The sequence below is a fragment of the Zalophus californianus genome, chromosome 4 (assembly GCF_009762305.2).
Source record: "Zalophus californianus isolate mZalCal1 chromosome 4, mZalCal1.pri.v2, whole genome shotgun sequence".
NCBI lineage: Eukaryota > Metazoa > Chordata > Mammalia > Carnivora > Otariidae > Zalophus > Zalophus californianus.
Genome location: NC_045598.1, coordinates 39,748,462 through 39,771,443, shown reverse-complemented (window position 1 = coordinate 39,771,443; position 22,982 = coordinate 39,748,462). Strand labels below are relative to the sequence as shown.

The following is a 22,982-nucleotide window of genomic DNA, read 5'->3' as shown; positions in this document are numbered from 1 at the left end:
TCTCATAAAACAGTGGGAAGGTCCAGTAGGGCTGTGTGGACCAAGCATGCCGCTGCCTCTTGTCAGGGAGGAAATTATCTAGGCCACACTTTATTTCTCTTGCTTCTGGCATTTTGGCCACAGTGCTTCCTTTCAATGATGGACAGCAATTTGAGAGGGAAAGGAAACTGAAATTTGCATAGGCTAAGATTAGGTTTGGGCACTAGTCCATTTGCCTACTTATTCATTCACTTCAGGATTTGCACTCATTTCTGTCTGATTCCAGAGTCCAGATTCTTACTATACTCAAAGGCCCTCCTATGCTTACTAAAGGCAAACAGAGAGCAGAAGACAATCCAGCAGTTTGTTTTAAAGTTTGCTGAAATTCAAGAAAAGCTAATCCTTAATGCCAAGACACCCAAATCTTTACAAGTGTTTCAAATAATTTTCCAACTATTTAAATAATTTTAATACAAATATTAGGTGCCATTTGTTGAATATTTACTGGGTGCCAAGCACTTTATATGCATTTATGTCGATTTATATGAGTGCCACTTGATATAAACTACGATAACGTACATTCTCTCAAAAGTTCTACAACAACCCTTATGTGATAGGCAGTCCCTCCCCCATCTCCCTTCTCCAGTTCTGAGCCCCATTTTACAGACAAGGAATCTAAGTGCAGAAGAGGTTAAAGTACTTGAACAAAGTCACACCATCAGTAAGTACAGGGCCTTCAGCACTCCTTGCCTGTCCAGTTTAGTTACAGCCCTGTCATGTTCAAACAAAACTCTTGGTGTTCTCTTCACCTACTCAAATCCAGTTCTTCCCATCCTACCTTGGCTGCCTCTCTAAAAACAGCTGCCAGTGATAACCCTGCACCTAACAATTCCTACCCTCTAAGACAGCCACCTAATCCTTAGGGAAGCTGTATCCATGGTAGACCTCAATTTGACCCTGATTCTCTGTAATCAAACCGTTCAATGAAGTTTTACTGATTAAATTAGTAAAAAGAAAAAAATGTATAACCCAGGAAAAAAGTGGTTACAAAAAGATGTAATTAGGAAGCCTATACATTCCACAAGGAATGGATTGTGTCAGGCACATTTACATCCGTGACCAGAAACACTGTTTGACTACCATGTGCCAGGCAGCACTGGAGGGGCTGAGGAGTTAAGGAAACTTGATGGACGAAACTCCTCCCCTCATGGAGCTTACATTCAAGTGAGGGGAGAACAAACAAGTAATAAAAAATAAAATAGTTTAAGATAGCAGTAAGTAGTATAAGGAAAAGAATGCAGGGTAAGGGGGATTAGACAAAACAGGGGAAGAAGGAGAGCTCTTCTGGACCGGGGGTAGGAAGGCTCCCTGAGGAGGGGTCGTTTGAGCAGAGGCCTGAGCCAAGGGAAGGAGGAAGCCAGCCAGCCACCTGCGGATCCGAGCGGTGTGGGTAGAGCAGGAAGGCTCGGAGTCAGGAGCCCGCTGGGCATCCTGGAACAAGACAAGAGGGCTAGTGAGGCTGGAGTGGGGTGATGTGAGAAGACATAAGAGGCAAGCTGAGATCAGATAATAATGGATGCTGCAGGCCACAGTTAGGAATTTGGATCTCATTTATTCCACCAACAGTTCTATGGAGGACATGGTATTTACACAGGAAAACACCGAGGCCTAAAGTGATTATACAGCTTTCTCTGCCCTTATGAATTCTCACCATTTAGCTGTGGAAGTTTCATATTCTATATTCTTGCTATCAAATGAAAACACAGGTCAGTTAAGAGAAAAGTGAAAATGATGGGGAAGAAGAGCCCATAGGAGAGCCCATGCTCCCACGCCCACTCCACCCCCCACCAAGAACTGCTCTTAAATAGTGCTAAATGAGTAGAAATCTGAATGAGGGCTCTGGAAAATAAACACAGTGTTCAACCCTCTCTGGTCATTGCAGTTCCTTTGCACCTCACCAAAACTAGAAATACCATCCCCAAAACTGCTATCTCCTCCATCCCAGTGGCCATTATTTACATCACAGATATCCTTCTATGTCCAACCACATTAACAGTGCCAAGAAAGCTTCAGAAAACAGGGAATCTTGTTGCCTGGCAAAGCCAGGGGCGGCAAATACGTCAATCCCAGTTTGGTCTAGATAGTCCCTGTAATAATCCTGTACTTAGCAAATTCAGCTAGGAGAAAAAAAGAAACCACAGAATTTCATAGAAGATATTAATAACAGCTCGACACTAAAACAAAAAGGACTTAGAAATGTGTAAAATACTTAGGCAATGCTTTCAATCAGCCTACTCCAGGAATTCATGAGGGCTGACCCGCTGTGAGTTATCAAGCACAGAGAGAGCGTCTACAAAGGCAACATAGTACCAAGGTTAGGAGTTTGGATCCTGGAGACTGCCCGGCTTCAGGGGGTGGTCGTAAGGGCTTAATACGGTAACTCACGTATAACACTTAGTATAATGCCCAGCACATAGGAATAACTAAAAACCAAGCTACTATTATTATTACCATTATTGCACAGATAAATAAACCCCAGACCCTGTGTCAAGGACGGTGAAGTAAATAACATCACTAAGAAGAATAAACAGAGATGCCAAGAACAAACTGCAAGGGTGGAGGGGAGCCAGGGTCACATATGTGAAACATATTTATTGAGCACCTACTCTAGGCTCGATACCAGTGGCTAGGAATACAAATGAGATTGACAATATGACCTATGCCCTGGAGGAATTCGCGGTAACTTTCCTTGCACCCATGGATGGTTCTGACCAAACAAGTAGTTCCCCATAAGCACCCCTGTCTAGTGTCACACAAAACACAAATGGAGTTCCTGCTTTAAAAGATAGCTTTGGGGTTAGAACATACAACCCATCTAGGGAGATAAGACTCAACCAGAAGAAAGAGTAGGAAAACAAGCTAAGTGTGAGAAGGTGTGGGGGCAGGGTATAAATAAATGTTGCCGAAACCAGAGACAAGAGAGAATCATGGGGGTCAGAGAGATCCAGAAGGGCTTTATTAAACAGAGAACAGAGAAGTAAGGTGTCCTCCTCAGCACAGTGACTAGGTCTCCATCCAGAGCAGGCAGTCTTCTTAGCTGGTAAAATGGTTCTGCTTTTAAAGAAATTGAAATATGACACAAAGGTACATAAACAGAACTTGCATGAAATGAAATCGGTTTCATATAAGACAGCAGGATGTAGTAGAAAGAGCATGGACTTGGAGCCATAAGGCCTCAGTGATTACGTCTGTGAAATCCTGGATAAAATTACTCTTTCTGAAATAAATAAATGTTTGTGAATAAGTGAAATAAATAGAAATTAAATTACCATGCCCTGTTTAAATCAGGTACAGCTCTATGGACAACAAAACCACTCTCCGATCCTAGTAGAGAAAACATCTATGAAATGAAAAAGGGTTACTTGTAATTCATTTCATCCAGGGGAGCCAAAATCGAATAGGCCATCCTTTTGGAGCAAACTTAGCTGTAGACTTCCATTTAAATCCATAGCCTTCTCAAATGAATACTTGCAAGAAGATCCATGGATTTCACACAACCACATGTTGTCACACATGAGTGTGATGCTCAGAAATGCGATTCCAAACTCACCTCTTGATCATTTACTGAGCCCCATTAAGGCCATTCTGGAACAGCCCATAGCCCACTGACCCCACACATGTGAGAGAGCCCAGCCAAGATCACAGAGCTGAGCCGAAGGCAGACGCTTAACCAACTGAGCCACCTAGGCGCCCCTCATGTCTAGTTTTTTATTTCAGAAAGACCTTCATTTCCCCACCCTCATCTCTACATAATCCTGACCACCTACCTAAAACAACACCCCCAGGTCTCTCCCCGAGAACCTGTATTATTTTATTTAATAGTTCATTATGTTGTTATTTATATGCCCTGCTGGAGTGGAAGCTGTGTCCCAGGTACCTACCCCAGTGCCTGGAGAAGTAGGTACTCAATTAATTTTTGTCAGAATAAATGATAGAACATACAAACTCCGTATCACTTTATACCTTCCTGACAAATACCTGTCCCTTTTGACATGGTAATATATTTATGCATACTTATATGCATATATATGTCTTCCCTACATGGCAGGAAATTTCCTGAGGAGTTTGTCTGTTTCACCTTTGTATCCTCTGATACCCGAGATAAAGCATTTCCTTGGCTAATGCCTGTTGAATGAATAAATGATGCTGTCCCTTGGTTAAGACTGTAGAATAAATAAATAATATGATCCCTTCCTCTTCAGGCTTCTTAATCTTGACTTTGTCAAACCTCTACCTCAATCCTCAGAAATATGAACGTATTTGACTGGTAATATGGAAAAGTTAAGGACCCTTTTAACCACATTTCTGCTGCTTGTTTTTAAGAACTATACTTGACCACCAAGTTTAAAGGCTATTTTCCCCCCATCTAACAAACCAGTACTTGGTACAGCTTTTGCAAACAACTACCAATTTCTAGGGGGTAAAAAAGTGAATCAAACCTTTAAAAAGCATGCACTCTTCTAGAGTGCACCAATCTCTGCTTGCTGTGGGTATAAGCTATTTTTATCAGGTGATACTGTGATATTCCTTTTCAACACATGATATTCACTCTTTCAAGCTGTTTGGCACTGCTCTATTTGGTTTCATGTTACATCAATGAGATAGTTTGAGGGAAAAGGAAAAATGGGACATGCTATATTTAGTAGCACCACTAAAACCCTAAATAAAAACTACCCAATCTACATCCAGGACCCAACCTTCCAACCCAAGATTAAGGCCAATTAGGAAATGCCTTTAACCAAAGGGTATTTTTCCTAAGCATGTTAATTACAGAAAGCCATTTGCAGTGTCTCTCAAAGTTTAAGGAGTTAAAAGTCATACATAAAAGTCATAGAAGGACCAAAAGATTACGATATGTATTTTGTATTTTCATAGCATTTTTACTCTGGGAAGTATCATCCTAATTATATGTTAAAATGATAACACATCTGGTTACACATCTGGGCACGCTGAGTTTGAGGTGGCCATGTGACAACTATGAAGCACTGATTAACAAGCACTAAGAACAAAATTCTGGAAGATTTAGGCTGGCGTATCAATGTCCCTACATAAAGATAGAACATGAAACCATGAAAGTAAATAAAATGACCCTAGAAGAGTCAGGAGAGCAGTAGGCTGAGGAGGAAACCTTACTGCCCAAATGTTAGCAAATCAATGTATCGCTGGAACAGTAAGAAAAATATTCCAATAGAAGTATGTGCCTAAGATAGTTTCTAGCACCTAGTAAAGGCTCAAAAATACTTAACTCACAGTCTCATTATAAGACTCAGTGCTTTCAAGCAAAAGGTCTTTGTAATTGCAAACCATGGTACAAATATTTGTTTTTATTATTTCTAGATGGAATGTAAAGGTAATGTGGTAGAGGAACTGCAAAACTGACCACAACCTTCACCCCTCCTTGTATCCCATGTCTTTTGCAATGTGACTTTGTAGATCTGACTATCAAGAGATATAATCTATTTCCCTATGCCTGGATCTGGGCTGGCCTTGTGATTTGCTTTGGCCAATAGGATGCAGTAGAAATCCCACTGTGTCAATCTCTCTCTTGGATTCATGCCCTGCTGTCATGTGAACAAGCCCTGACTGTCCTTCCAGAGAAAGAGACTACATGGAAGGGGCGCCTCAGTGGCTCAGTTGTTAAGCGTCTGCCTTCGGCTCAGGTCATGATCCCAGGGTCCTGGGATAGAGGCCCTCGTCGGGCTCCCTGCTTGGCGGGAAGCCTGCTTCTCCCTTTCCCACTCCCCCTGCTTGTGTTCCCTCTCTGGCTGTCTCTCTCTCTGTCAAATAAATAAATAAAGTCTTAAAAAAAAAAAAAAGAAAGACTACATGGAAAACAGCCCACTGAGCCCCGTTAAGGCCATCCTAGAACAGCCCATAGCCCACTGACCCCACACATGTGAGAGAGCCCAGCCAAGATCACAGAGCTGTCTACCTGCCCTAGAGCTGACTGCAAATGTACGAACGAGCACAGATGACATCAGAAGAACTGCCCAGCTGATCTGTATACCCGTGAGCAATAACAAACACTCACTGTTTTAAACCACTTAGTTTTACAGTAGTTAATTATACAGTAATAGGTAACTGATATAAGTAGCAATTAAAAAAAAAAAAACAGCCTATCAGGAGCCTTACTATGTGCCTGGCATTGTGCTAATAAGCACTTTACAGGGGTTGTTTCATTTGCTTCTCACAATAACTTTATGCAGTAAATATTGCTATCCCCATTTTATAAATTACAAAATTGTGGTACACGGAGTTTAAGTTAACTTGCCCACTGTTGCATAGCTAGCAGACAATGGGGCCAAAATTCAAATCATCAGTCCAACTCCAGAGCAGCACTCAATCCAAGAAAGAGGATCTTCTACTTAATCCAACAAATAAGTTATTTTTTCCAGTCTTTTCTATGATAAATAATTTGCCCTAACCTTTCCCTGCCCTTCTGATTTTTCCTACACAAAGAGCCATTTCTATGAAGAATAACAATAATAGCAGTGATTTCATCTGCTGATACATTATCTCATTTGATCCATAAACAAACCTGTGAAGTTTGTGTCATCAACTCTGTCTTACAAAGAAAAAGAAAAAAAGATAGAGGGGGAGGCTAAGGGAAACTAACCTACCTCCCTAAGTCACACAGCCTGTGAGCAGCCTAGCAGAGCTGTAACTCCAAGTCTGATAGTTCCAGAGCCCAGGCTCATGTTGCTCTTCTCGGGGTTCTCCAAAGCTCAATCTTTCCTGCAGTTCATTTGCCGGTGGCCCCATTGTTTCATTTAGCAAGTACATACCAAATACCTCCTATGTCTCCAGCCGCAAGACTGGCTCTTGAAGAGGCTTCAAAGCAGTTAACTCCATGTTCTCTGCCTTCAAGGAACTCACAATTAGTTGCGGATGCAAGGCTGAAATTTACAAAAAGCTAAATGGTATAGTAAGAAGTTTAAGAGGTATTAGTAATTGTCAAATGAATGGAATAAATAGATTCCAGAGTTAAAAGCAAAGTGGGAGAAACATGGACTGGCAAGGCCTCACATGGGAGGGACCATGAAGGATGCCCAGGATGGGAGTTCCCTGTGGGAGCAGTCTTCCATTGCTGTAGGTAAGTGATTTTTGTCACAGGATTATCATGGTGATTATATCTAAAAGATATCCATGTGGTGACTATTCAAATCTGGTGGGTTTGGACACGGGCAATTCCTTGTATGGGGGTAAAAAAGACTCATTGAGGGGCACCTGGTGGGCTCAGTCCATAGAGTGTGTGACTCATGATCTCAGGTTTTAAGTTTGAGCCCCACATTGGGTGTAAAGATTACTTAAAAAAAAAATCTTTTTAAGTAATAGTGCATGGAGCACTGGGTGTTATACACAAACGATGAATCATGGAACACTACATCAAAAACTAATGATGTACTGTATGGTGACTAACATAATAAAAAAAAAAAAAAGGAAAATCTTAAAAAAAAAAAAAAAGATTAATCTGAGAGTCCTAACATCCAAAACTTAAGACGGCTGATAACTGGATTCTGGAAGCTTGAGGCAACAATCAGGTCATGACAATCAACAGATCCAGAAAACAGACAAGAAGTCTATACATTGTCTAGACCAGTCCCATTGGATAATAAAAGTGATGGAGAAAGGACCAAGAAGAAATACAAGCCATGCTTAATGCATACAAAAGGTCAGCAGCTTGTATCTCAGCTTTTAGGGACCAGGGAAAAATTAGCTACCAATAAAACACCTGCACTTGGGAAAACTCAACCTGTTTCACTTCCAGATTATTTTTTCTGTTCTCAGTATCTAGGAGAGGCCCTCCTGGTTCTGACACAACTGAACTTCCCAGGATTACCTCTTGCCATCTAAGCCCTTGCACTCTACAGTGCACTGGTTACATTGCAATGCTTGCATTTTCTCAGCACACCTTGCTCTATCACACACCCATGCTGCTCCTGGCCTCTGGGGCTTTGCACAGGGCCCTTCCTTCTACTGGGTCTCTCATCTCCTCTCTGCACCCTACCTAATCCCGCTTCCCTTCTTCTATTAGCTAATCCTTATTTTTTCTTCATCTTTGGTTTAAACCTTCCAGGTTGAACAGGGGTAAAACAGAAAGCCCTGTGGGAAAAACCCCCACCACAAATGAGAAAAGAGGTTGGCACAGTGGGCCTAAAAGCTGGATGGGATCAGTGGTTCCAGCTACAGTGGGAGGTTCTAACTGAAAGTCACATTTAACAGTGCAAGAAAACGAAAGACGTCTGATAATAAAATAACTCTCACTAGAAGCCCAAGCTACAACGTCATGGGATCCCTACAAAAGCAGATAGACATAAAAAGAGGAAAATGCTTCACTACTGACTGGAGAGAGGTGAGCACCTGAGATCTAGAGGTATGGAAAATGGCAACAAACTCAAACTGGCAGGAGAAAGAGCAGATGCTCCAAGAGGGGGGAGACCAGTGGTTAGGTGATGAGATGAGCATAGCAAGTCTTAGTAGTACATTATTGCAGATGCTGACAAAAGAACAGAAATCTTGAGACAGTGGCCATAGAGGAAGCTGATAAACCAGAAGGTCACATCATGTAGGTGTTTCCAACAGTGGTAGAAAGGTATAGGCAGCTTTATAGCAACAAACAGAACAGCACACAGTGGCCAGGAAATATGGTGAGAATGAGGCATCAGAGGAGAAGGAAAGTAGAAATGTAAGTAGCAAGATATATTATATGATTATATTAGTAATAATGATAAAAATATTCAATTTGTGAAAGGTTTATTCAATTACCAAGCATGTATCAATGATAAGCATTATTTCATATGCAAGAAAAAAATAGGCTTTGAGGATGCCCATAGAGACATGAGAGGAACAGAACTGACAGCATGCCATTTGGTACATGGAAGAATACAGATACACTGGATCTACTGACAAAGATTTAGTGACCTCATCTAAGATCCATGAACTGGAGGGGCCTGGGGGACATTCAGGTTGTATTTGTTTAGAACCTAATTACCCTGCCAGAATGAAAACTCCTTGAGGTCAGATACTGTGCCTCTCCTTCACCACTATGAACAGTACCTAGTACTATGCCTGACACACAGAGGGCACTCCATAGATATGTGTTGACAGACTCAATAAACAAATGGATGGATGGGTGGATGGATGGATGGTTGGATGGATACATGGATGAATGAATAAAAATATCAGCCTAACATATCTATATAATAAATAAGACAGAAAGCATTTGTCCATGTTTGAACCCAAATTTTAAAGGAGCAGAAATACCTCCTGTGCATTCTCTTCCAACATCTCTTTTCTACTCATACCTTGAAAGGTTCAAGGTTTGGGAGTTAACCTGCCAAGCAAACAAATGATTCTCCTCATTCATTGATTCAACAAAGACTTCTGTAGCTAGGCATGCCACTAGGCACCATGCACTTGGACAAGCAGAAGGCAAGTAGTAAACATCAACTAAGGTGGGTATGAGATGGTAAGACAGATGGCTCCTATGAGTATACAGAACAGGGGCGCCTGGGTGGCTCAGTCGTTAAGCGTCTGCCTTCGGCTCAGGTCATGGTCCCGGGGTCCTGGGATCGAGCCCTGCATCAGGCTCCCTGCTCAGGGGGAAGCCTGCTTCTCCCTCTCCCACTCCCCCTGCTTGTGTTCCCTCTCTCGCTGTGTCTCTCTCTGTCAAATAAATAAATAAAATCTTAAAAAAAAAATACAGAACAATCATGCCCAACTCAGTTTTGGGAGGTCAGAGGGAAGTCAGAGAACATGATAGGCATCTCAGCTGAGTCTGATGGCATGGGATGGGGGGATAAGAAGAGAAGCGGATGTCCATACCAGGGGTAGAGGAAGTGAGAAATGACACAAATTAGGTTCTTTCCCTCTAGACTCTCAAGGTGCCCTGCACACATCTCATCATTGCACTGAGAGCAAAGATTGAAACTGTCTTATTTTCCTTTTGTTTTCTCCACTAGATTATGGGTTTCTTGAGATAAGGGGCTATATTATACATTTCTTTATTTCTAGAACCCAGAGAGTTTCTGCCATACAAAGCATACTTAATTGGATAGATAAGAACCTTAGAATGGGGAGGTAACATACCATAATGGGTTAAGAACATGATTAAAGACATTGAAACCCATTTAACCACAAGACCTTAAGCCACTTCTCTGTGCCTTGTCTTCCTCATCTGTAAAATAAGGATAATAATAGTACCTACCTGTAGCAGTTGTATCCTCCCAGAAGTAGACACTAAACAGGGTCAAGCATGCAGGAGATTTATCAGTGTATTATAAAAATATAGGGGAGAGGAAGTAGAATTGGAGAGGGAGAACCTCAGACCATGATGAAGATCAGACAAAGGCTTGGCCAAGGGGAGCACTGGAACAAAGATTTCCGACAAGAGGAGTCCCACATTGGGAAAAAATGGTCAAGTTCTAGATCTCCCCCATGCTCAGTCACTGGCTGGGGCTATCCAGGAAAAGCATGCCCTAAAGGTGCTGTGATTGGAGGCTGTCATCTGACTTCACTCCTCACAGATAAAGTGAATTCTCTCTTGAACAGAGGTCTGAATGGTACACCTCCACGGTAGCCACACTACCTAATGAGGCTGTGAGCTTTCATAAGTTAGTTAATAGAGATAAAACACTTAAAACAGTGCCCAGAAACTCAGTATGTACTATTAAAGTATTTAATTTTACTGTAAATTCTTTGCACAATTACATGTAACTGTAAAACTTCAATCTTTGTTGGGAATTACAAACTCAGGTGACTGTAGGGGTTAGTTAGGAAACACATATAAGTTGGCCTGAGTAAAATAAAAGGGAGAAAGGGGGCCCATGGTCTCTGTAGCTTACTTGGAGAATATATACCCTGCCTAATGGTATTAAGATTAAAAATGATATCAAATAAAATAGCAACTATTAAAGCCTGGCTAAGATTCAAACTTTGAGAACTAAATTTGTATATAATTTTGTGAATAAACAGAAGCTATTATGCAAAGATCTTATCCATCATTTTTGGCCATTGATAGCTAAGCAGAGCATCACAGGGACTCTGCTTTTCATAATCCATGCTGGTGAACTTGGCCTCTTTGATATGTTAGGAGAGATATTACAATCTCAAAAGGTATCAAGGAATATTGGGGTTTCTTCTGCATTTGGTTATTCAAAGTTTTGATACTTTCTAATGTATGGAGATGCTCTGCTGGATATTAAACGTGTTTATTTATATTTTTCTCCAATAAGAGAAAAAGCAGAAAAATCACCTTGAATGTATAAATCATGCTTGAGTACTACAAGGCACTCAAGGTACCTATAATAAGCAAGCATACAGCTTGTCTGGCCAGACTCCAAGAGATGGAATAGGTCAGAGTTCTGGGCCTGTAGGGGCATAGAAACATGAGCTCACAGTGTCACTGGGTTCCGAGGGCTGTCTGAGACTTGGAAAATGACAGTGGGAATACTGCTGCTGTAAATGGGATCATGCTGGTAGCAGTGTCATAGTTATAAGAGGACCCAGTCTAGCATATCCTCAGCTACAGCCTGCCTGGGCCCTCCTCAACATGGTAATAGCAGGAGACTGTTTCACAAACTCCTTTGTCACTGCTCTGGATCTCGGTTCTGGATCCACCTGTCCCAGGCAAGTTGCAACTCTGCACCAGTGCTCACTCATGACAACTACAAAAAAAGGCAAAATCATTTATGAGTCCCAAGTGGGGATACTGATGTGCTCTGAGCTGCTGAGGGGAAAAGGAATGTAGATACCCCAGTTATATCTGTATCATACAGCTTCCACTGGAAGTCAAGCTTTTGACATGCAGATGTCAGGTGCCTATATGGCAGTCCTTAGTGACACACGAAAAGGTCATAACAATCTCTGAACTCTGAAACTCTGAAAATTCTAGGATCTTTAGAAAGAGATCTGACCATTTATTCTGTTTTTAATTGCACTGAATAGTATATGACAGGCAAACTTCAGGGCACATGGTAACTTTTATTTCTATTTTGCATCATAGTATAATATTTTTAAAAAAATAATTTATCAAGGTGAAATTTACATAATATAAAATTAACCACTTTAAACAATTCAGTGGCATTTAGTACACTGGCAATTGTGCAACCACCACCTCTGTCTAGTTCTGAAACATTCCAATCACTCCAAAGTAAAACCCCCTAACTCGTTAAGCAGTTTCTCCCCATTCCCACCCCCATCCCTAGTCCCTGGCAACCACCAATCTTCCTTCTCATTCTTTGGACCTATCTATTCTGGATATTTCATATAAACAGAATCGTGTGTCACCTTTTGTGTCTGGTTTCTTTTCCTTCTTTCAGCATATTGTGGAGGTTCATCCATGTTGTAGCCTGTAACAGAACTTCATTCCGTCTCATAGTTGAAGAATATCCCATTGTATGTATACACTACAATTTGTTTATCCATTCATCCATTGATGGACATTTGGGCTGGTTCCTCTTTATGGCTATTGTGAAGAGTGCTGTTATGAACATGTGTGTACATGTATCTGAATGACTGCTTTCAATTCTTGTGGGTACCCACATAGGAGTGGACCTGTGGAGGTCATACAATTATTCTATATCTAACATTTTGAGGAACTGGCTAACTTTTCCACAGTCGCACCATTTTACAATTCCACCAGCAATGTATGAAGGTTACAATTTCTCCACATCTCCGTCAACCATTATTATTATTATTTTGTTATGGCCACACTAGTGGATGTGAAGTGATATCTCATCGTGGTTTTGATTTGCATTTCACTAATGACTAATAATGCTGGACATCTTTTCATGTGCTTTTTGACTATTTTGAATTTAAATGACAATCAGGGATACAAATTTAAGTTAAAATTCAATTGTGTATGGGAGTTCCAAATGCAAAAAATACAACTGAGGTGACAGTTGAACAGATACCTCCTATGAGCTTCACTAAGTTCAGGCATGTACAGGTAATGATAACCACACCACAACCCACTAAGTCTTAGTTTCCATGTTTTTTTTTTCAAACGTTGATTGTTAAAATGAGTTTCCATTTCAGAAATCTTATCTTTAAATCAGAAAGATTTGATGCTTCAGAAAATATAAGTTCCACAAGGGCAGTAATTTTTATCTATACCATTCTCCCTCTCTGAATAAGGCATATACTAGGCACTTACCTAATTAAAGAAATCAAATTGACTCTCTGGACCCAGAGACTGAAACTAAATGTAGACAGTAAGGTAGAAGGATGGATCTACAGTAATTCCTCAGCATTCTTCTGCCCAGGTACATGACAGTGCCATAAACCAGGATAATGAATACAGGAACAGGAACACTTGTGGTAAGACATTATCTCAGAATTCTTACCATTAGTTCAGAGTTCTGTTTTTACTTTATATTCTTCAATTTTCATGTTCCTTTTATACCACTCTTTCTATGCAGAAACATGTAAGAGAAAAGTGAAAGGTTCTCTACAAATACTACTACTCACAAACATTTCCCACCTTAATTTTTTGTGGTTTGGTTTTTTTCCTGTATGTCCCATCCTGTCCTCATCCCAGCTGAATGTCACTCCATCCCATATATGTACAATTTTCCAGAGAGTAAAAGACTACTATGACAGTCCTGACAGTATTGGTTATCCCCATTTGGTTTGGCAAATTTATTAAGTCTCTTCTCTGTCTTATGAACTAAAGCATGTCTCCCACTAAACAGAACTCATCTAGAAAAGCAGAAAAGCAGGCCCATTGTGATTCCATAGGACAGCATTTTGTAACTAGAGGACAGATCACTAAATTCTTGTTTACTCTGATCACTTCTCCCTTATAGACTGTGATTCTCCCATTTCAAAAATCGGAAAGAATAATTCAAACTTACTTTAATTTGGTAAAAATGTTTTGATGCCACTTGTATTTTGTATTTATTTTATTATAACAATATTCTAACCTTGCAAAATTGACACCTCAAAAGAATAGATCACATCCTCAGAGGAGAGAGAAATATTATTTCAGTGCACAATAAGGATGCCCCATGTATACTAAAGTTTCTTGAGCTCTGTCCTTCTGCCATATGTTTCCAAACAACATAGTAAGTGGACTTCAAATTACAGTATAGTATTATAGTTAGTATCATTTTCCCCTCAACAAGTGACAGTATGAGTGGACAGGGAGAGTGTGTAGTACAAAACACTCACTTGTAATACAAACTTGGGATCTGACTTCTATTATTACAGTTATGCACCAGGCACTTTCTGGAACACTAGTTCCAATGACCTAAGTAAGATCCTCAAAACTGCTGCTTCCCAGATGACCCTTTGTTCAGAAACTCATGCTGTGAGAACTAAAAGATCTTTAATATCAGAGATGTAGGGAAAAGATGGCCAACTAATCTTCAGGGAGAAAAAAAAAAAGAGAAATCCCTTCTATAATAGGAGCAGAGCAGGCTAACACAGGTCAACCACAGGTGTCCATATATTGGATAAGAGACCAAAGTTGTACGGAGTCCTACTCGGGCCTCTAGTAGCAAAAACATGACTCCGTGGCATGGACTCCCTATATAGAAACTCTAGTTGATAACAACCCAGAATTTTTGCTTTTTATCTCTTCCTTGCTACCACGCTCACCCTATCTTTCTGACATTTTAATTCAAATCAGTAAAAACAACTTCAAAACTTTTCTTATAAAGATTTTGGTTGAAAGAGCCTTACACTGAGTCATTTGCTCAATAAATACTTGTTGATCATCCACTAAGTACAAGGCCCCAGATCTCAGGGGATATAGTGATGAATAAAGTCTAGATCCTGTCCTCAAGCAGTTTGGCTTTTTTCCTCAAATGTGGCAGTTCTGCCTGTGGGGTCCACAAGGTTTCATGTGATGCTTTCCAACAGAACTCTGATGGGTAAGTGGTTATCTTAGCAGACACTAGGGCTCAGGGGCAAGGATGATTGATATTGTAGGCAGAGAGAACAACAAATGCAAGTTGGCAAAAGCAAATATGAAGCATGTTTGGTCAACTGCAAATAATTTAATATTGAAGCAAGTAGAGGATTTAAATTGGAGAAATTGAGGTCCATGAGGTTAGATATAAGGGTAAGGATAGATGGAGAAAGACAAACCAATAAGCTTAGGCTTCATCCTGTGGATAGTGGGGGACAGGGAAATGATAAGGTCAGATCTACATCTTAGAGACAATGTTTGGTGTTGGTGAGCAGTTGGAGGGGAAGAGACAGGAAAGTAGGACAAATAGGAAAGAGGATTTTATGGCAGACCAACAGAAAGATGAAAGGGAAAATCACAGATTATTAACTATACACACTATCCCTATTTTTCGTCACCATGAGTAACCAAAAGCAAACCATCTAATTGCTTCCTGATTTTGTTTCCGTGCTTTTCTTATGAAGATATGACATGTTAAGGAATTTGGCAAGAAAGAGAATGGTATTTCTTTCTAAAGACCCCTACTTTTTACAAAAGTCTTTCCATGTTTAAGGAAATACCAATACATAATATCCCATATAATATAATTTTAACTGGAGACCAAAATGGAAAGGTTTCTCAACAGTATCCACCAGTTGGAATATATTCACAAAGGTATATTTAAAATTAATTGTGCCTCTGAGTCACAAAACTAGGATTCAAGTCCCTACTCTGTCATTTACCAGATTTCTATCATTAGGCAAGTCACCCGACTTCTCTACGTTGTCATCTTGAAAGCTGTGTCTCAGTCAGGGCCCCAGACAGGAAACGGAAGAGTAAAATTAAACAGGATTTAATGAAGGAAATTCATCAAGGGAGATGAAGCACCCTGGGCCTGCAGGAGAGGAGACCCTCTGCCATCCCTTAGACCTTAGAGAACTCAGAGAGAGAACTATAGCTATAGGATGGGTAGGGGCTGTGGTCTTCACACACCACTGCTAACCAATAGCCTCACAGAGTGGGACCTGGGGGAATAAATACCTAGACCTCTCTTTCTGCCCTCAGATATCCTGCTAGTACACCACTAGCTGAATCCTTCCCAAAGCAAGAGGGCAATGGGCCCCACTGATGCAATCTATAAAGGTCAGCCTCCAAGGCCACAGAAAGGATGTGGGAAAGGATAGAGAGCAGATCTAGAGGACAAATGGAAGACACCCAGTCCAAAATGTAATAATGGCTATGGTGGACTACACATACATCTGTTGTGAGGGACAAATAATATGTATAAAAATACTTTGTAAACTGTAAAAAAAATACACAAATATGATAATTATGAGATCTATCCAATAAGAAGTAAACAAGAAAGAATAATGCTATGGTATGGGAATCCTGAGGTTGACACATCTCAAGCTTTCAATTCAAGAATATCCTCTACACTAGAATTTCTTCTTTCTGGTTAAAAGTTCAAATCATGAGGACAAAAATCAAACTGAGGGGCGCCTGGGTGGCTCAGTCAGTTAAGCGTCTGCCTACGGCTCAGGTCATGATCCCAGAGTCCTGGGATCAAGCCCCGCATCGGGCTCCCTGCTCTGCAGGAAGCCTGCTTCTCCCTCACCCACTCCCCCTGCTTGTGTTCCCTCTCTCGCTGTGTCTCTCTGTCAAATAAATAAATAAAATCTCTAAAAAAAAATCAAACTGAAAAGGAATTTTTCAGTAACCAAACATTTAAGTCCACATGAAAAATTGACTCCCTAGTGAAGTCAGTGTGACCACAGTCTGGCAAGACTCAGTCACCTACATGCGGGCATCTCCATGTTAGTTTCCTGCCCTTCCCCTTTCCCAGCTCCAGTTCTAACTTTTGCTGGCACCAGAATCAGCAACAATTCCAGAAGCGTATTCCTTTTTCTACTGAGGTTCAGGACTGGTTCTTATAAGTGCCAATTCATTTGCCAAAGGAACATTCAGCAAGCATATGCAGAGCGCCTACAATGTGCTTAGTATGTAAGTTAAGCATCTATGGATGATGAACCATGATAATATTTATTCAGCATACAAACATTATAATCCAATGTATAATCTTTTTTCCTTCTCGCTCACTCCTCTCTAGCCTACGCTGTCTTCCTTGAAGTTCCTTGAAGTCTTCTAGGTACACCCCTGCCTTAGAGCCTATCCTCTGGCTATTCCCTCTGCTTATTCTCCACATAGCCACATGGCTAACTTCTTTACTGCCCTCAAGTTTCTTCAGGTATCACCTTCTCAGTGAGGCCTACCCTATTCAAGATCACAATCCCCCACCCAAGCTCCTGATCCCCTACTCTACTTCTCCCCCCCCAACACTTGTAACCTTCTAACATGCTATATAATGTACTTGTTTATTATGGCTATTTTTAATGTCTATCTCCCCTTGGACCCTTGCTGACAGGGATATTTGAATTTTGTTCACTGTTATATCCCAAGCACCTATAGCTGGGCCTTGCCCATACTGGACACTCAACAAATACTCATTGAATGAATGAGTCAGTCAATCATCAGATCAGTCTTGTGAAATGAGGCTCAGTGATATTAGCAAGTTTTTGTTCATGGAAATTTTAAAAGTAAAAAAAAAGAAAGCTTTGTTGGCATTGAATTTTAAATCTAATAGCCTCATCTCAACTATAATTTGTTCCAAGATTTTTGCTTGTAGGTGAAAACTGATATATAAGTGATGATTAATCCCCATTATAATTAAATATAAAAGCTGTAACATTTCTATTAAAAGAAATATAAGATCAAACATCAAACTGGTACTATAGATAATAAGTGTTTGTAATTAACACACTGTGGGTAACTATAAACTCTGTCATTACACTAATAAAATGTAAAAATTCCTAAAGCAACTGGGAACTCCGTGGCAGCTGCAACGTCAACACTAGCCACTTTGCCAGTTGTTCAGAGGCTGTGCAAATTAGCACAAACTGAGAGTAACACACATAATGCATTTGAGAGCCATTTTGCACTACATAAGTTTAGAGACTTTTTTTCTTTAGATAAAATATCACATCCTGATGCATGAACACAAGGAGCCAAGATGAACCTCAAACTCGTAAGGCAAATAAACCATGAAGTGGGCAGTTCAAGTAGCTCTGAGTAAACTATCTCCAGGCTCTGATTTGAGGAACGAAGTTTGCTTGTGCAGTAAATTTGGGTCCATAAATTCATGACTTGAATATGTAGGAAATATGTATTAAGGGATTAGTATAATTATTTTGTTGCAGAGATAATCTGGAAAGTCAAACAAAGGGCTCAAAAGACAGAACTAGGTATTAAGGTATCAAAGGGGTAAATGGTTTCTTTCCAGAGAGCCAAATCTTCTACCTTCATTACCCAAAGTGTTAGAAAGCCAGAAAGATTAGGAAGCCACTGTATAGCTAGCTTTCTCAATCAATGAAGGACATGATTTTTAGTGGATCCAGTCATGGATTAAACTCAGCTTAGACAATGACCTTAACTCTTCTTCAGTTGTAATTGACCTTACATGTAAAAGGTGTGTGTGTGTGTGTGTGTGTGTGTGTGTGTGTGTGTGTGTGTGTGTGTACCTGATGGATAAGTTTGGGTTTCTCATTGCAACAGGGAACTACATTTAGATCCAAATTGAACTGTTCTAAAACAAGAGTAAAAATCTGACTTGTTTCATATTCTATGTGCTGAGCTATTTTGAAAGAACCAATACAGCTTTTTACTAGATACCATGTGTAGTAGGCTGAATTGTGCCCCCCACCCCCAGAATTCATATGCTAAAGTTCTAAAACACCCAGTACCTCAGAATATGACTATTTGGAGATACGGCCTTTAAAGAGGTAGTAATTAAGGTAAAACGAAGTCATATGAGTGGGCCCTAATTCAGAGGACTAGTGTTTTATAAGAGGTGATTACGACACAGACACACAGAGAAAATACCATGTGGAGACAGAGAAGGTCATCTACCAGCCAAGGAGAGAAGCTTCAGAAAAACAACTGTTTTTCACAGCATCTTTATAGTGAATTGCCATTAAAAACATGCATAATGTTGATTTCTGACCCCCCAAAAATATGAATATATCAATTTTTTAAAAGATTTTATTTATTCATCTGAGAGACAGAGAGAGAGACCACGAACAGGGAGAATGGGCAGAGGAGAAGCAGACTCCCCACTGAGCAGGGAGCCCAACGAGGGACTCGATCCCAGGACCCTGGGATCATGACCTGAGCTGAAGGCAGACACTTAAAAGACCGAGCCACCCAGGTGCCCTGAAAACATCAGTTTTAATAATAACAGCTAGCATAAATTAGCATTTACTAAGTGCCTGGTACCAAAAAGCATGTTAGGTATCACTTAACTACAAACAATATAAAGAATTTATTGAAAGAAAGGAAAGGGATACAAAATGAATATGACCTTTCAGAAACTGTGCTTACTGGATGGATATGTTATGCAAACAAGCACTACTGGATCAAATAAAACATTTTAATCTGGTTTTTAAAAAGCTATTTAGTAAAAACTAATAGTATATGTAAGTTTCAAATTAAATACCATCTCAGAATGTGCCAAACAATCATTCTTCATGGACCATCACTCCTGACAACAATCTGAAAAATGAGAGCACCTTCTTTCTGTTTCCTAAGATCCAACATATGAAGACCCAACTTATGAAGAATATATGCTCATATGCAGAGGGACCTCTGGAAATGAATTACTAGATCATGCAGAATTAGGCTGGTACGTCAACTTCCACCTCCCAAAAGATATGTACTTAACACATTTGGAGGTTAATGTTTTAAATTAACTTTATTGAGATGTAATGTACATACAATCAAATGCACAGATCTTAATGGTTCAGTTTGATGGGTTTTGCTAGATGGATACTCCCTCTTAATCAACACCCCAATCAAGATATAGCATATTTCAATCACCCCAGAGAGTTCCCTCCTGCCCCTTTGCAGTCAATCTCTCTCTCCAACCATAGGTGGATAGGTATTTTTAAGTAAATACAGTAGTAGTGATGGTAATAGCTACTGCTTATGGATAGTTAACAATAGGAGTATTTACTGAATGCCTACATGCCAGGCACTGTACTTACATAGTATTTCATTTTTTATATACAGAGTATTTCATTTCATTCCCATGTTAAATGTTGGTATTATCCCTATTGGTCTACTGGGAATAAAGGGGGAGGGGATGGTAGAATCAAGAAATTAATTATGCAAGGTCACATACTACTGAGTGGTGGGATCAGACCTGAACCAAGAATATCTGAATTGGAATCCCTTATGTCAAATTATATTTCCTCTACACAAATGGTAAGGAGTTCTCTGTTAATTCAAAACACACACTATGTAGTGGAATTAGTGAGGCCACCAGCTCTAAATCACAACCCGCCTCTATTACAATCACATTCAGGCACCTCATCTTAACAGGCAAGCAAGGGTTTCAGGGTCTAGTACTAATGATAACTAAAGAGGATTACTTTACAAGTTCTTTAAATAAAAATCTGCACGTAAATCCCTCATATATTTCTAAAGTAGTTGGAGAGGGGGGAAATCCTCTACATAGGTGGGTGGGTCACAACCCCATCAGCCCCAAGAAATGGTTAGTGCCTTGGAAGATGAATGGAAGGAATCCAACCACCCACTTGTTCCTAGACAACCACAGTGCCACAGCCCACTCCACCCAAGAACCACAAGGAAAGGCACTGTGCAGCACTGCACTGTCACTTTATTAGGGATGCGTGCAGGCAAACATCTGGATTGAACCTTTTGATTCCTCATTACATTAATTTTATTCAGTTTAAAATTCTACCCACTCACATTTACAAAACACTTCACACAGACTACTTCCCTCATGAATGAAGCTCCATTCACATTTCACTTTTATTCTGAAATGACTGAGGTTAAAGCTTGTTCAGTGTCAATTTGCAAGTATTATAAAATATGAAAAAACTAGGCACACAAATGCAGGAGAGTAAAGTGACACAGCCTCTTTAAAGGGGTTCTAGTAAAATAAAGCAGCTAGGTAAGGGACACAGGCAGGCTTTCAGGATCCCACAAGGCTCCTGGCAAACTGCATTATAGAGGCAGGTATTTGAATCCCTATGGGGAAGATTTTACGCGAATTACCACCCTTGAGCGGTACCGCCAACACCTTGGGAATCAATATGACTCACTTTCCCCCAAACCTGGAGTTGTTTTCTAGAAGCCCCTCCCCTCGGTTTCCCTGGGGTCTACCTAAATCCCTTAACATATGCTAGGGTAGGAGAGCTTCGGTCCCTTTTAGAAACGAATTCTCTCCAGCAAGTTCAAGACTTCAGGGCGTGTGTTTACTAAATCCGAAACGTTTGACAACCCCCAGGACAAAGAGAAACAAAAACCACAAAACACAGACCGACCCTACCCAACACCTGAGCCTTCTCCCTCGGTTAACCAAGAGCACTGCTTAGTAAAACAGAAGCGCCCTCTCAATCTCATCCAGAAATATCCCAAGCCCAGGTCCACAGCGGGCAGTAATGCGGGAAAAGCATCGGAGAGTGCTGCTTCTCAACAATTAACGAAGTCACATAGACAGAGGGGCCCCCAGAGCATCCGCGCCCGCTCGCCCAGCACCCTGGGGCCCTGCTCGCCCGAAGCCGCCCGGACTTTTTGGCGCCACCAGCTAGTTCAGCAAAACCACTCCGACGACAGCTCGGGAAAGGCGCAGAGGGGAGTGGCGCAGGGCGGCGGCTTCTCCGCGCGGCAGGGTCTACAGTCGCAGGAGAGGGGGCGCGCGCTCTTCCAACTTTCGGTTGTCTCCCCTGCGGCCAGGGGAGTCTCGGGAGGCCGGCGGGTGTAATGACCCGGAGCCCAGCGGGAACAGAGGCGCCAGACGGGCGGGGGAGGGGTCACCGGGAGTCCTCCCGCCAAAGGCGCGCGGGGCGATTCCCAACTGCAGGGGCTCCCACTCCCTCCTTGGGAATCGGGGTGGCCGGGCTGGGCGCCGGGAACGGTGGAGTCGTGGCCACGTGGCCGCGCGGCCGCGGACGACCGTGACAGCGAGTGGGCGGGGCGTCAGGGGCGCGGGGCCGACCAGAGGCGCGGCTACCTGGTTCTTGAGGCGCATCTTCCTGGCGGTGCAGTCCGGCGGGAGGCGACGGAGGCTGGGCGCAACGCGAGGCGCGGCGCGCAGGGGGACGTCCGCGGAGTCGCACAGCGCTCGCTACCTCGCTCGCAGGCCCAGAGCCGCTCGGCCGCTTTCCCACCCGCGCCGCCGTCACTGCCGTCACCCCCACCGTCGCCTCCAGGGGGCGCCCCGCGGGAGAGCCGGAAGACCGGCCCCTGCCAGGCAGGCTTCCATCCTGGCCTGGCGCTTGACCTAGAGTCTATGCTGGAAAAGGTGAATGAGTAAAATTTCTCTCTTTACTCCAATACTGCTACCTGTGCTTAAATATTAAGTGAGGTAGCTGCTTTGCGGTTCATGCCTACCAACACCTTTCCGACCGCTGTTATTGGCAAAATGCTGAGCCCTGAGGGTTCAAAAACTTGTCCAATTTGGAATCCTTAGGATAAATCTTACCCTTTGGGTGAAGGCGCACTAGGAAAGTGGCCTGTCTCTGGCAGGCAGTGTGGACACTTTAAGTTGGTCCCTCAAGCCATGTTTGGCCATTTGACTAGTGTGTCCAAGATAAGTACAAAGAGAACTAAGAAATGGAGACAGTGAATGACATCACTAAATCCCAAACAACCTCTGCTGTAACTTCTTATTAGAGGCATCCCAGGCGGCAAGGGAAACAAAAGCAAAAATGAACTATTGGGACTTCATCAAGATAAAAATCTTCTTCACAGCACAGGAAACAAAACTAAAAGGCAGCCTACAGAATAGGAGAAGATATTTGCAAACAATATCTGATAAAGAGTTAGTATCAAAAATCTATAAAGAACTTACCAAACAACATGAAAAAACAAATAATTCAGTTAAGAAACGGGCAGAAGAAATGAAGAGACAGTTTGCCAAAGAAGACATCCAGACGGCCAACAGATACATGAAAAGATGCTCAACATCACT

At 41.5% G+C, this 22,982-nt stretch overlaps 1 protein-coding gene across 1 annotated transcript in view; it reads right to left on the bottom strand.

Moving 5' to 3' along the window:
- Nucleotides 1–22,129, bottom strand: part of ELAVL4 (ELAV like RNA binding protein 4) — a 140,631-nt gene extending 118,502 nt beyond the window's left edge. Inside the window, exon 1 of the mRNA XM_027582955.2 lies at nt 22,023–22,129. Within this exon, the coding sequence (XP_027438756.1) occupies nt 22,023–22,040 (18 nt within the window). The 5' untranslated portion in view covers nt 22,041–22,129. The remainder of the gene's footprint in view (nt 1–22,022) is intronic.
- Nucleotides 22,130–22,982: the final 853 nt, after the last annotated feature.